Source organism: Sorex fumeus, unplaced genomic scaffold (genome assembly GCF_029834395.1).
Source record: "Sorex fumeus unplaced genomic scaffold, SorFum_2.1 ptg000072l, whole genome shotgun sequence".
In the NCBI taxonomy this organism is placed as follows: domain Eukaryota; kingdom Metazoa; phylum Chordata; class Mammalia; order Eulipotyphla; family Soricidae; genus Sorex; species Sorex fumeus.
Window position 1 is genome coordinate 40,116,889 of NW_026606129.1, and position 14,200 is coordinate 40,131,088.

Consider the following 14,200-nt stretch of genomic DNA (forward strand, 5'->3'; position numbering starts at 1 on the left):
TTTTGCTTTTTGTTTTTTTTCCTCCCTCAGGGGTTACTCCTGGCTCTGCACTCAGGAATTACTCTTGGCGGTCCTTGGGGGACCATATGGGATGCCGGGGATCGAACCCAGGTCGGCCGCACGCAAGGCAGATGCCCTACCCGCTGTGCTATTGCTCCGCCTCCCCCCCTCGCTTTTTTTTGCTATGGCTCCCTTTTAAAATTGCATTTGTTTCTGATTAGACCCTGTGATGTATGACACTGTCAATGTTTCAGGACCACAGTGCTGCTGTGTCATGTCACACCCACCACCAGCACCCAGAGTGTCAGCGCCCCTCTACCACCGTCTCTGGCTCATTCACTTACTGAACTGAGTTCTATAGAAAAGATCTGCTGATTTGTTATCGTTGGCCTTTGTTTATTCCATTACCATGTTTCTTTCTACTCCACATGTGAGTGACATCATTAGGTATTTGTCCTCTCCTTTGACTCACTTTGCTCAGCACAGTTCCATTCCAATTCCATCCAAGTTGCAGCAAACTGCAGAATTTTGTCTATTAGATGAACAGCATTGTTCTTTGTGCATTTCCCCTCCAACTTTTGGGCCTTTATTTCTACCGGAGCGATAGCACAGCGGGTAGGGCGTTCGCCTTACAAGCGGCCAACATGGCCGACCCGAGTTCGATTCCTCCGCCCCTCTCGGAGAGCCCGGCAAGCTACCGAGAGTATTTGATATGCCAGACACAGTAACAATAAAGTCTCCAATGGAGACGTTACTGGGCCCGCTCGAGCAAATCGATGATCAACGGGAGGGCCTTTACCTTTACCTTTACCATTTTTTTTTTTGATGGTGGGGATGACCCAAGGCCTCAGCTATGAAAGACAGATGCTTCTTACCCTACCACTGAGCCATGTCCCTGGCCTCTCTCTATTTTATGTTTTGGAATGCTGAGGACACTAATCTATAGATTTCCTGCACTTCTGGGTTCATAGCAGTGTGGTATTAATGGGCTACAACCTTAATGGCCAATCCTTGCAGGAACAGGTGTGGCCTCTCATCCTGATAGAATGTGACTCCAGGTCCCGGGTCTTGGAGCTTTCCTTTCAGCATTTCATCCAAATGTAATTTTTTTTTGCCCATGTGTTTATGGTTTCTTAGATCTTGAAACTTTGGCTGCAGAGGGAATGAGACTTATCTCAGCAGGGGTGCTCACCCACATGTGACTGTCAGGGCTTGGTCCCTTTAGTGGAGGGAGGAAACAGCACTTTTTTTTTTGCTCTGTCTTGCTCACTGCAGATTTCTGGACAAAGATGCCCTAGAATGTGGGTGGCTTAGATGGCATCTCTTCTCTGGAGACTCGGGATTCGGAAAAGGGACCGAATTCAGAAAAGTCCCCGCGGGGGACTTCGCCCTCAGAATCTCTTTCCACCACCTTCCGAGGTCCCACGTCCTCCTCCCCTGCAGCTGGGCAACGTGGCTTCGACCGACATGTGCCCTTTGGAGAGATGCAGACATTCAGCCCACAGCATGCAGGAGGTTGAATGTAGGGATGTCATTTTGATTACCTGTAAAGTTGTGTTTGCTTCCGAAGTCAAGAGTTGGCAACACAGCTTACTGGATTCTAGGTGGAAAGACAAAACATGAGAACAAATTTATTTCTTTTTTTGCCACACTCAATTGTGCTCAGGGTTTACTCCTAGTTCTGCACTAGGGGATCACTCATGATGGGTCTTGGTGGACCCTATGGGGTACCAAGGATCAAAACTGGATCAGTCATGTTGACAGCAGGCACCTGGCCTGATGTTCTATGTCTCTGGTTCTCCAAGAACAAAGAGATGGTGGAAATTACAGGACCTAAACTTTGTACTTTCCTTTATCTTGACTTGTGCTAGGATGGAACTGAGGGCCACGCCTGTAAGTTGTTTCATCCATGGCTCCATTTGAACCATTTTATTATATAATTTATTGTTAAAATAAAAACATAAACATTACATTTATAAATAAAGTATTTTATAGTTAAAATATAAATATTTATAAATAAAAGTAAGATTAAAATATTACTATTATCTTGATTTTGGGGTCATACCTGGCGGTGTTTAGGGCTGACTCTGGTGGATCTCAGGGGACCGTATGGGATGCTGGGGCTTGAGCCTGGGTTGGCCACATGTAAGGCAAGTGCCCTACCTGCTATACTATTGCTCTCTAGCTCCAAAACTTTTTTTTTTTCAAACACAGAAGGTGATTCCTGGGGATGTGGTCAGGGGTGTGTGTCATATGCTGCTCTTAGCCACAGATGGAAATTCTGGTGTCCACTCAATCTGCCAAGCTGGGTGACGTTCAGGGAGTCACTCACCATCTCTGAACAATTGTGTCTTCATCTTCAGAGTCATGGGGAGGGCTAGCCATATTGGACATCCCCTAAAGTGCATTCCTCTTCAAAGCCCCTTTCTCTCACTTAATTGTCAGTTTCTGGCCTTATGCAATTGCCTTTAATGTTCACCACAGCTAATGTCAATTATTTTGATAAATGGTCTCCCTTCCTCTCCAACCTGGTTATTTGACTGTTTACTTTTTTCCATTTAGACTATGCCCCTCACCAGGAGGTCCCTCCCTTGTCTATGGAGCTTGGTCCTCTTTTCATTTTTGTATGTGGAAATGCTCTTTTTATTATTAAATATCTGTCTAAATCCATTGTCTTCTAATTGATTGCTCAATTATTAATTGTTGACTGTTCACTCAGAAAAACTGAGTAAAAATTAAGAAATAATTTGACACTGGAAAGTTATTTTTTTCCCCTCTATTTTATTTCATGATTAAGCTAAGGAGCTATGGAAGAGATTTAAAATTGATCTGTTGTTGGATGTTGGGAAGACAGCTCTATAGAGCATGTCCCTTGCATGTGAAAGGCCCTGAATTGGATCCTCTTGATGATCTGCATCCCCCATCCCCCGAGTAATGTCACCAGTAATTCTGGTGGCCCTTGAGCACCACTTGGCATGGCCCCTATTTAAAAACAAAACAAAACATGAAAACATTAATTTGAAAGGACAGTACATACATTTATGTCCGTTGGTGGTCTGTTAATGATAGCCAAGATCTGGAAACAACTCAAGTGCCCTGGGACAAATGCATAGAGGAAGAAGTTGTGGTCTGTATATGTCATGGAATATTATGTAGCTACAGAGAATACTATGCAGCTACACACCTTGCTTTTGCTCCAGGTTGAGTAGAACCAGACGGTGTCATGTGAAGTGAAATATGAGGGAGAAGGACAGATGCCAGATGATCTCACTCACTCCAGTGTGGCATATAAAGAAACAAAGAAAGTGAATGGGCAGTGGCCAATGAAAACAAACCCTCGGGCTCCGATAACAGAAACAGCAGCCAAGAGGGCTTGCCAGGGCAGACTAAAAGTGACATGGGGACAGTGTGGCGTATTTGGGGACACTGTGGTGGTGATGGAAGTGCATAAACGCATAGACCAAAAGCATAAACACGAACACTGTTGTGTTCACTAGGTTCTGGGTGGAAAGACAAAACATGAGAACAAACTTATTTCTTTCTTTTTTTTTTTGCCACACCCAGATGTGCTCAGGGTTTACTCCTGGTTCTGCACTCAGGGATCAGTCATGATGGGACTAGCCATTGTAATTCAGTTAAATAAAAACCACCCATGTATCCAAAGATGCGTTTTGGAAGATGAAGTTCTCTGAAGTTCTAGGGAGGAAGATTAGGAAGACTACATGTATGCTGTATGTTGTAAATCTTAATCTTTCCGAGGGAAGGCTTTGCCCCCCTGCTGTGTATTTTTTTTAGGAGGCATGCAGGAAGGGACCCCACCCAAGTTCGTTTCTAAAAGCATTAAGCTTCATCCCTGTAAGCCCCACCCGCTGAGTTATGGACTTTCCACCCGCTCTGAATCGCCCCTTCTGTTTAGACAGGGTTTCGTAAAACCAGCAGCTGGACCCAGGCAAAGAGCGCCATTTTTAGAATGGAGGGACCTTGGATTTACTGAATCTAAGAGTGTGACACTGGCCAAGTAATCAAAGCCCTCAGTAGCAGAAAGAGCTCTTGGACCCTTCCCGGTGCTGCCATGGGATTGCCGGCCCCCCTCGCTCAGCTGCAGCCCCGTCTCTGCTTCCCAGAATCAGCCCCCTCAAATGAACAGCAGAGGGTTTGTCCTGCCTCTGGGCACCCTGCTCCCCCTGTTTGTTCCTCACAGTGCGGGTGACTGAAGTCCTCTAGGCAGGGCGTGTCTTGGGGAATTTGGGACTGGGAAGCAGCGCTGAGAGCTGAAGTCCCATGCAGCCCACGGCCTCTTTGTTCTTCCTGGCACCAGCATACTGGCCCCCAGCCCTCCCTCCCAGACACCTGCATTTCTCCATGTAGTGAGCATGTGGGAGCCAGGGTTCCTTGGGGTGCTGTGGCACACAGCCCCTTATCACACACACACACCCTTCTTCGGAGTTCTCTGGGGGCTTTGCTACCTGCTCGGTTGATCAAGCTCCGAACATGCTATCAAGCTCCGAACATGAATGATGTGAAGTGCTTTTACTTAGGTATATCCCAGAGGGAATAAGTTCTTGTGATGAACTCTTGGAGAAAAGTCGGCTAGGAGAAAACCCCAACCTTCCTTTTTCTCCTGGCCATGGGGTACTCCTGGCAGTGCTTGGGGCTCTAAATGGTTCCAGGGACTGAATTCTGGGCTTACACGTATAAAACATGTGTTCCAGCCCTTTGAACCCTCTCCCTGGAAGCCCATTATACATTTTTCTATTTTTATAGTTTTGTTAGTTTGTTTGGGACAAACTCGATGGTACTCCTGGCTCTGTGCTCAGGGATCACTCCTGGCGACCTCAGGGAACCATATGGGGTACTAGGGGATCAGTTGTATATAAGGCAAACACTTTACCCACTGTACTATCACCTTTAGCCCCCATTTTTAAAAGAAGGTTAAGAAGAAACAGATTTGTCCTTGACCCATGGGAACCACATAGGGAAGAGAGTGCTGCAGTGTGCTGTAGTCCCATGTTGGTCCCTCAGTGGTCCCTGAGAATGTCCCCCATGTCCCCAACTCTGGTTTCGGTGGCACAGGGTGTCTGGTTCCCTTCACAGAGTTCTCTGAGACCCGTTCTTTCCTCTTGGGGACTGTGGAACATCAGTCGGATAGCAACACGTATGGCCATGCCTTCTTACTGAGATGACACAGGCTGGGCTGGGTGCAGTGCTTGACACTGTGGGGACCGAGCCCATATGACACTGCTGCATGTCAGGCTACGTCAGGGATAGCTTGGAGGTGCTCTGGGGGGCTGGGCGTAGCCCTTCCCTGGAGGCCACTGGAGGAGGAGCAGCTTGGCATAAGAGGACGAGACTTGTACCCAGTGTGCCTTAGCACTGGGCTGTGTCTCCTAGTATGAACTCCCCGTCCCATGACTCAGAGTCACCTTTTAGATTTTGGGGGATGGTGAAGGGTCATGCTAGGGGCTGGGCAGAGACTAGAGAACTGTATCTGAGTACTCCCCATCTCTAGAGGAATGGAGTTGCCTCAGGTACAGCTCGCTAGTCTTTGGTTGGGGAAGTCCAGGAAAACCCACCCTGATCCACTCACACCCACCCCATCCTCAGGCCTCTGGACTGAGTGGTGGCACAGGGGTCAAGAACCTGGGACTCTTGGTCTCCAGCAGGACTGGAGTGGAGGTGAGGAAGTCTAGGTTGGGAGAGGGAAGATGAGAGGAGGAATGTGTCTGGTGCCCTTAGGTCTCTGCCAGGGCCCCAGGTCTGTGAGGGAGCAACATGTGGGCATGCAGGCCCTAGACCAACACTGGCACATGTGTGGACACCTGCCCCAGTGCCATTGTTGGTGTGTGCATGCATACCTGTCCCAATAATTATGGTTGGCATGTACATGCACACTGGCTCTGGGTACCATTGTTGGCACAAACTTGTACATCTGTCCCAGTACCAGTGTTGATGTGTGCACATGCACCTGCCCCAGTAATCATTGTTGGCATTTGTACACACACTTGCTCTGGGTACCACTCTTGGTGTTTGCATGCACACCTGCTCTGGGTACCATTGTTGGCACATACTGGCACACCTGTCTCAGTATCATTATTGGTAAATGCTCTCACACATGCCATGGGCCATGGCTAGCACATGTGTGCACATTGTTTCCATTGTTTTCCCATGCTCTCCCGTGCCCCAATACCACTGTTGGCATATGGTCACACACATGCCTGGGCTCATCCTCATTAGTACAGGTGCATGCTGGCACTGGACATGTGTTGGGGCACTGAGATGAATGAACTCACCTTTGTGTTGAATAAACAGTGTGAAGAACAGTATTTTGTGATGGAAGAGGGTTTACCCGCAAGGCCATCTATACAGGGATGAGGAGGGACTGTGGACTGCTTTGGGAAGCTTGGAATGGGAAACTCTCCAATCCAAACCCCCAGGTTGAATCTTCCCACGCTAGAGTTGCCACAACTGTCCCTGGAGCTTGGAGTGTGGGCTGGACTAGGCAGAAGCCTTGGAACCAGATCCTATTCCACGGCTAAAGGGGTCGGGTGTATCTGAGAGATTGAAGCGGGCCTGGCATTGCATCAGAAGTTCCAGGTTGCCGGTAGCAGTCAGGAGCTCCGGCTGTCATTCTCTGCTATAGAGCGGTGGTTTCAGGGCACTCCTGACAATCTGGGGAAAGTTAATGGAAGTTTAACGGACCGTGGATTTCAGCCACTGTAGGTGTGACAAGTTCGGAAAGAGTATCCTGCAAGGGTGGTTCCCCTGGGGTCTCAGAAGCGGAAAAGCTGTGGCATGGAGCCCATTTTCTGTGCATTCCTGGCCCACAGACCTCTGACCTCAGCTCAGGAGAGGGTGCTTGGCCTCTGAGCAGTGCCCCACTGCTGATGGTGGAGGTTTGGGGTCTATAACAGGCCTGTCCCTTGCAGGGTCTAGCCTGGGTCAGTAGTGGGAGACTCCCAGCTCCCAGGATGCTTCTGGTCACCTCAGAAACCCTGGGTCCTGCTCTGGGCATGCTAGTGCACCTCCAGTGAGAGGAGGTGGACAGGTTTCCTAGCTACTATTTTTAGGGTTCCTGCCACAAAACCTTGCTTTGTTTTTTTGTTTTTGAGACTGCCACTTTATACCTGTTCATGCCATAGTTTAAAATCATGAAAGCATTATAACTGTATGACACAGTGATTGAATAAAAAATAAAATAAAATATTTAAACATTGGAGTTTGGGGCCACACCTGGCTGTGCTCAGGGCACTGTCACTGTCACTGTCCTCTTGTTGCTTATTGATTTGTTCGAGCTGACCCAGTAACGTCTCCATTGTGAGACTTGTTGTTACTGTGTTTAGCATATAGAATACGTCACGGGTAGCTTGCCAAGCTTTTCCGTGCGGGCGAGATACTCTTGGTAGCTTACTGGGCTCTCTGAGAGGGGTGGAGGAATCGAACCTGGGCCGACCAGGTTGGCTGTGTGCAAGGCAAATGCCCTACCCGCTGTGCTATCGCTCAGATTTTTTTTTTTTTAAGTCAGTGGCACCATCCTCTGCCTCCCACCCACCAGTCTGCCTCTAGCATTTGTAAAATAAATTTTTGCCCTGTGGTTTCCAGTCCTGTTGCTGATAGGTTTTCATGCAGATCTCGCTACCACCTTTCAGCACCTCTCCTCCTCCCGGCTGAACATTTCCCTCCACCATAGTTGTAGCCCCTTTCCTGTCCTCTCTCCAGGCCCGACCAAGCGGCAGCAGGCTTCCCACAGAAGACCGGTTCTCATGTCTCTCTTTTCCATTGTCTTTGTCATGCTATGAAATTGAGGCTGAACCAGCAGATTGTGCATCAGAAAGGTCTGTTTGCCAGACCTTCCAGGCTTCATGCAACTGTTGGTTCAGGTTGGGACATCAGCGCCTTCTTGCTACTGTGCTGTTTGGCACAGGATTAATTCTTTCTGACCAACCACAATACTTTTTTACAATTCTGCACAAGCTGCACTGCCTGTCGGAGTGCAAGATCTTGCAGAAAATAAGTGAGTTCCGTTTGTCCCCGGGTTGCTGGCTGGCAGGCCCTGGACTTGTCTCTGTAAGAACAGCACCAGACGGGAGGAGCTGATTTCACCCTCCATGGAAGAGGAGCGACTCAATTGACATTCCTTTGTAATTTAGCAGCGGGTTAATGGCCACTTACTGGAAAATGTTACCAGGCTCTGCGGTGAGTGTTTTTAGAAACTGAATTACTCTGTATATTTCCCTAGGGCCCTTTCCCCCTGCTCCCGAGGAGACACTCCGAACTGCAGGAAGTGGCATTGTGTTGCAATCGTAGTTTCATAGTTTCCTTATTTCTTTGTGTTTATTTTGCATCTTCAAATCCAGTATACTGCTTTTAATGGTACCAGGGACTTGCCAAGAGGCCCAGGAGTAAGTGACAGGGGGCGGCTGGGAGACTTACTGGACGGCCCCATCTGAAGCTCCTGGGGACCAGATGTGGTCCAGTGCCTGGCAATATCTACTCTATATGTAGTCAGTTGAGTGGCACATCCCTCCGGCTCAGTGTCCTTGCCTGGGAAATTATTCCAAACAGCTGGCCACTTCCTGGGCTTGGTGTCATGGCTCACGCAAAACCTTTGCTGGGTCATAGAGGCAAAAGAAGGTGTGAGCTTCCCAGTTTGGACTAAGATAGGCTCCCAGGCTTGCCGTTATTTGTAAGCTGTGTGACCCTCTCTGGGCTTCAAGATTTTACTTGGCAACAACAGGTACCCAGGGAGAAAGGAGCAGGAGTGGAGAGAACTGACATGAAGCTCAGCACAAGCTGAACTCTCTTCCTTGACAACTTAGAAATAAAACGGCGAGAGAACGCCTCCCTTGTTGGCCGGGAGTGTTGGTGCCTAGCGGAGTGGCGGTGGGCAAGAGCAGGTCCACTTTCCACCAGGACCCATCTGCCTTGGGAGGCTAGAGGTGTCAGCGGTCACCGTGGGGCATCAGTGATGGTGTAGCTGGGTGCGGTTGTCTAGTGGGCCCATGCTTCTTCCCTCAACCCCGAACCCTGGCACTGGTTTCTGTTTGGAGAGCAGGCAGCACATGGCCGCTGGCCATCTGGAGTCTGTGGGGAGGTGTCCCAGGGAATTCACCCTGGGATGCCGCCTCCTTCCGGTGCGGCTCATGTTTTCTACCCATTCCTCCTCGGCGGGCATTCTGGCCTCTCCCGAGCAGATGAAGTAATTGCCACCAGCCTCCCCATTAACGACGAAGGCAGCTCTGCCCCTCACCCACATGTGTGCAGGATGCGTCCACTGGGGCTGCTGGCGGCCACCCTCCCCAATGGTTCTGAGGCCTACGTGTTGGAGGTCTGGTGGAATTCCCCGAGTGTGCCCTCCCGTTTCCCCAGGCTGGATGGTGTCGCTGGGCCCTGCCCGCAGCAGCTCCAGGAAAGTGGCCAGTGCACCTGGCAGGCCTGCAGGAAAAAGGGGTGTGCACTGACGCGGCTGTGGTCTGCTTCTCTCGTCCCCTCCAGAGTACAAGAAGAAGTACGGAGAAGAACACGGCTCATGCCAGGCAGGCATAGCAGGCTTCTTCACCGAGGTGGGTATCAGAGGGGACATTTCTCATCTTGTGGGGTGGAGGTGTTCCTCGCTGATTGATCTCGGTAGCCCCCCGAGATGGAGCTTTCAGCACCCCATTGCATTTGAGAATGAGTAGATTGCTGTCTTCACATTCAGGGAAGGATGCTCAGGTGGGAAGGATGTGGGGGCACTGGCCGGAGACAAGGTGGGTGGGGTAGGTTGGCTCATCTGGAGGAGACCCCTCCTTAGACCATTTCCCTCAGAGTGGGCTGGGCTCTGTGACCCCAGGAAGGAGTGGGTTGGGGGGCTGGGCTCTGTGAGACCCGGCTTGCCTTGCGGAGCTGTGTGAAGCCTGGTTTCCCTCTTCACAGTGGGGAGATGAGCAAAATTCCCACCATTCCCGCTCCCGCATTCTGAAGGCAGTGGTGACTTTGAGGGGAGCACTGTGCCCTTTGTGGTGGTTTTCACTCTTCATGTCAACAGCTCCAGCATTTTCTGACCCGCTGCCATGTACCAATTTCTACGCCAGTCTCTGCAAGTGACACCAATATCCATGCCAACAAATAAATCATTATACTTTCTCCCACCTTTGTCTTTTGGTTTTTGGACCACATCTGGCAGTATACAGGGCTTACACCTGGCTCTGAGCTTAGTGATCACTCTTGGCAGTGCTGAAGATCAAACCTGGGTTGGCCCAGTGTAAGGTAAATGCCCTAACTGTTGCTCAAGCCCTGAAATTCTGCTGTTCGAAGTTCCTACACACACCCCACAGAGGACTGCTCTAATGACCGTCATTGTCACCTCCAGGGTCACCCCCACCCTTCTAGAAAAGCCACAGCCAGTGCCTGGATGTGCACTGGATGATGTACTCACCTCTCTGCATCAGTTCTGTTTCTCCCAGTGATGAAATGTGCAAAGCATAAAGCTCACCATTTTTTGGCTTTTCGGTTTTTGAGGCCACACCTGGTGATACTCAGGGCTTACTTCTGGCTCTACACTCAGGAATCACTCCTAGCAATGCTTGAGGGACCATATGGAATGCCAGAGATCAAACCAGGCTGGCTGCTTGTACGGCAAGCTTCCTACCTGCTGTACTTGTGCTCCAGCCCCCTGGCTCATCATTTTAAAGCAAACATGTTGGTGGCCTGAGTGTACTCATTGTGTGACATAGCTTGTTTTAGAGTATGGTCCTCACCTCAGTTTGCATCTGTTCTCCATCCCCCCTGTGTGGGGTCTGCACTCCGCCCCCGGCACCTTTCTAAGTCAAGTCCTACCACCTGGCTCTAGGACCTCCCTCATGTGGTAGGCTAAAATGTAAATTTGATGTCAGGGAGGTATTAGTGTTTCAAGGACGCCTCTCGGGGGATGCTTAGACCCCCTCCTGGGCACCCCTGTAATTCTTGGACCCCAAGGTACTGGGAATTTCTGGAAATTGGGGGCCTCCATGGATGCACTTGGCAGTGCTCAGAGCATGTCGTCAGGGGGTCAGTCCAGGGTGAGCTGTGTGCATGGCATGAACTCTAACCCCCATTTCAACTGCCCCGCCCCCATTCTCTTACATAAAAAAATTATCTTAATCCAGCTCACATTTATTTTGATATATTTTGGTGGTGCTGAGGATCAAGCCCACAGCATCACACATGCAAGGCGAGCTCTGTGCCCCTGAGCTCTTGCCTCCACCACCCCACCCTCTGGCTTGCATTCACTCTCTGCTAACATTAGGTGGTAGAAATAAAGCTTTATCAGTCTGGCTGACTTGCTGCTGGCCTGCTAGGTGGCATTCCTCTCCCTGTTGCTCTGAAGCACCCTCCCGCACTCTCCTCTTCTTTCTCAACAAGACTCAGACTGCGGAACCTCAGACTGGCGGCCCTTCCCATTAGGTTTAATCAAGTAGGGCTTGGCTCAGTGGGCAACAGGGATCCCCCTCCCCACCAGCCCTCACCGGGAGTCTGCAGACAGACCATGCCCAGGAAAAAATTGTGAAGCTAGAAGTCAGGCTGTTGGGATGCTATGGCAGGAGCTGGGAGTGAGGAGGGCGAAGGAGGCTGGGCAGGAGGTTGGAGGTGGTCCTGCCACAGAGCAACAGGGCAGGCTGGGGCAGCACCTTCTGAGCTTAGATGGTGGGGGGTGGACAGCAAAGCAGTGTCCGTGGGGCCTGTGGCTGCAGGGCTGTGGGATGGAGTTAGATTTCTCAAAAGCTGGTGGACGCGGAGCCAAGGAAGAATTCTGAAGAGGTGAGGTGATGGGTCCACTTTAGACATGTGCAGGGCGAGGTGGCAGGTGGGTCCCCACTCCCCTTCCACACTTTCGGAGGATGTTTGGGTGGAGAGACAGGAGCCCAGCCTGAGCTAGACCCAGCCAGGGACCCAGCCTTGGCTGTGCCTGCCCGAGGCTGGGTGGCGCCTTCTTTAGTTGGTGGGAGAACAGAGGCTGCTCGGAGAAAGGAGAGTGCAGAGCTGTGAGTGGAGATGTCAGGGAAGACGGGAAGATGTGGAGAGGGCTGGGTGGGGGCCAGCTTGGTCTAAGGAGCAGGAAGGGGGCCTGTGGATGGGGAAGGCTGGGTGACTGTGCCATCTTGGGGTAACCAGGTGGCCTAGAAGGTATATCCGAGACTTACCTCTCTGGATGCATAGCTGAAAGGATCCTGCTGCCTTTGTGTGTACCCCTGAACTCAGACTTCCAGCAGTCGGGCTATGGTACTGGAAGGCCTACCCCCACCCAGCCATTGTCTCCTGGCCTCTCTGGGCTGAGGCTGCCTCTGCCTTAGTTCCCAGGCACTTGGCCTCCCTAAACGGGAGGTCTTTGAACTCGCTGTCCCCCTCCTTGTTTCTGGAACTTCATCTAGTGGAGGCTGAGCAGGAAATGTGGCTGAAGGGGGTCAAGCCGCTCAGCTCCCTGCCCTGCCCTCCTGGGCCGGCTTTGGCTGGGAGCTGCCGCCCAGGTTGGCTGTGTTTCCCTGGCCTTCCGGACATGGCTGCAGTGTCCTGAGCTGCTCTGGCCAGGGTGCTGGCTTGGCCTATGGGTCCATGATCCTGGGGTTATCAAAGCTGTTTGACTTATGAATACCCCATGAACTTTAGCCTATTGTTGAGGAAAAGCAAGACTTTCCCAGGAATTGTACTTAATTTTATAGCCCAGGGTAATGGAAGTGATAGATGGACAATTCCAAGCAGCCAGCCAAGAAGAACCTGGACCAACTGGGCCACACAGGAGCCTGGTGGACCCCCGTGGAAGCCGTAAGACCTCTGGGACTCCTGAGAGCTCTTATGCCCTTGGATCTGGGTCAACTCTTGCCCTCTGCAGCCTGAGGGCCTGCACCTTTGGGGCCGGCCCACGAATAGATGAATGAGCCTGGCCCGGACGTTTCCCATCAACAGTTCCTGAGTACAGAGTCCCAGAGACTCGGACAGCATCTGCTTCTCACCCACAGCTGCCTTCAGGGCCGAGGACCAGAACCTTCTTCTAACGAAGTGTTTCTTGGACAGCTTATGGCTACGTCTGCCAGAAGGATCCAGGCCACCATTTGGGTCTCTGGTGGCGCTTGAGCTTGTGGCATACCTTGCTCTTGATTTAGGATCCGCCACTCCTGTGCAACTCAGAACACGTATCATGGAACTCAGGAGCCTCATGTTCTGTTCTCTTCCATGTTCTCTTTAGGGAGTGTTGACTTTTCAGACTTTTGCTCCCTGAGATTTCAGCATGGCTGTATGAATGCTCGTCTGAAAAAAAAAAAAAAAACAGTGTCTGTGATAGAACCTGGCCTCAGGGACTTTTGTGGGAATGTGCAGCTTCTGACAATAAGCAGAAAGGAAAAATAGACAAAGGAATTCCCTCTTAGGAAAGGAAAGAAGGAAGGAAGGAAGTCTTAGCTAGGGACATGTAATGAACAGGAGACCTGCCTGTCCCCACCCCCATCCACCCCCGCCTCCAAAAACAGTGCCCCCCCCCCCTGCCCCACAAGGCTTTGGCAGCTCCTCACAGGAACAAAGTTCTTGTTCTCTGAGATGACTTTCTTGTCAGTGTTTAATCATTCTAGAATTCCGAGAAGCACAAAGAAAATAAACTTTAGGCATGAAAAAGCACCAAAGAGAAGATTCCTGTAATTCTTTTCCTGTAGGCCTAGTGGAGAACCCCATACATGTTGGGGGGGGGGGCTTTTCCTTCTGCCCTTCCATTTGTTGCTATGGATACATTAAAAACAAATTTAACAAAGCATGATAGCATGATGATGAAAAGCATGTGTGTGTGTGTGGGGGGTGTTATGTTTGTGTGTAAACTCAACAGGGCTTTATGACAATCTCAAACTAGATCTTGTTTGTTTGTCACTAGAATTTGTACAAGTCTATTGGATGTGTGTTCCACAATTTAGATAGAATTGTTCTTATTAGAAGTTCTGCTCCAGGCTAGAGGATTGGAATGTAGAGCACAAAGTCAAGACTTGGAGGATTAGCAATTAGGAATAAGAGAAGAGAAGAGAAGAGAAGAGAAGAGAAGAGAAGAGAAGAGAAGAGAAGAGAAGAGATCATAGAATGCACACACACATACATACACTGCACAAAAGAAGTTCTGCTCCAACGTTCATCAACACAGGTGGATATGTCTTCTGCTATTTGTGCTGACTTACTTAGGTTAGAGAGCATTTTTGGAGCACTAGAATAA

At 50.2% G+C, this 14,200-nt stretch overlaps 1 protein-coding gene across 1 annotated transcript in view; it reads left to right on the plus strand.

Moving 5' to 3' along the window:
- ITGA9 (integrin subunit alpha 9) overlaps positions 1-14,200 on the plus strand; it is a 329,418-nt gene that overhangs the window by 37,481 nt on the left and 277,737 nt on the right. The window contains exon 5 of the mRNA XM_056129639.1: positions 9,493-9,560. Coding sequence (XP_055985614.1) covers positions 9,493-9,560 — 68 coding nt within the window. The remainder of the gene's footprint in view (positions 1-9,492; positions 9,561-14,200) is intronic.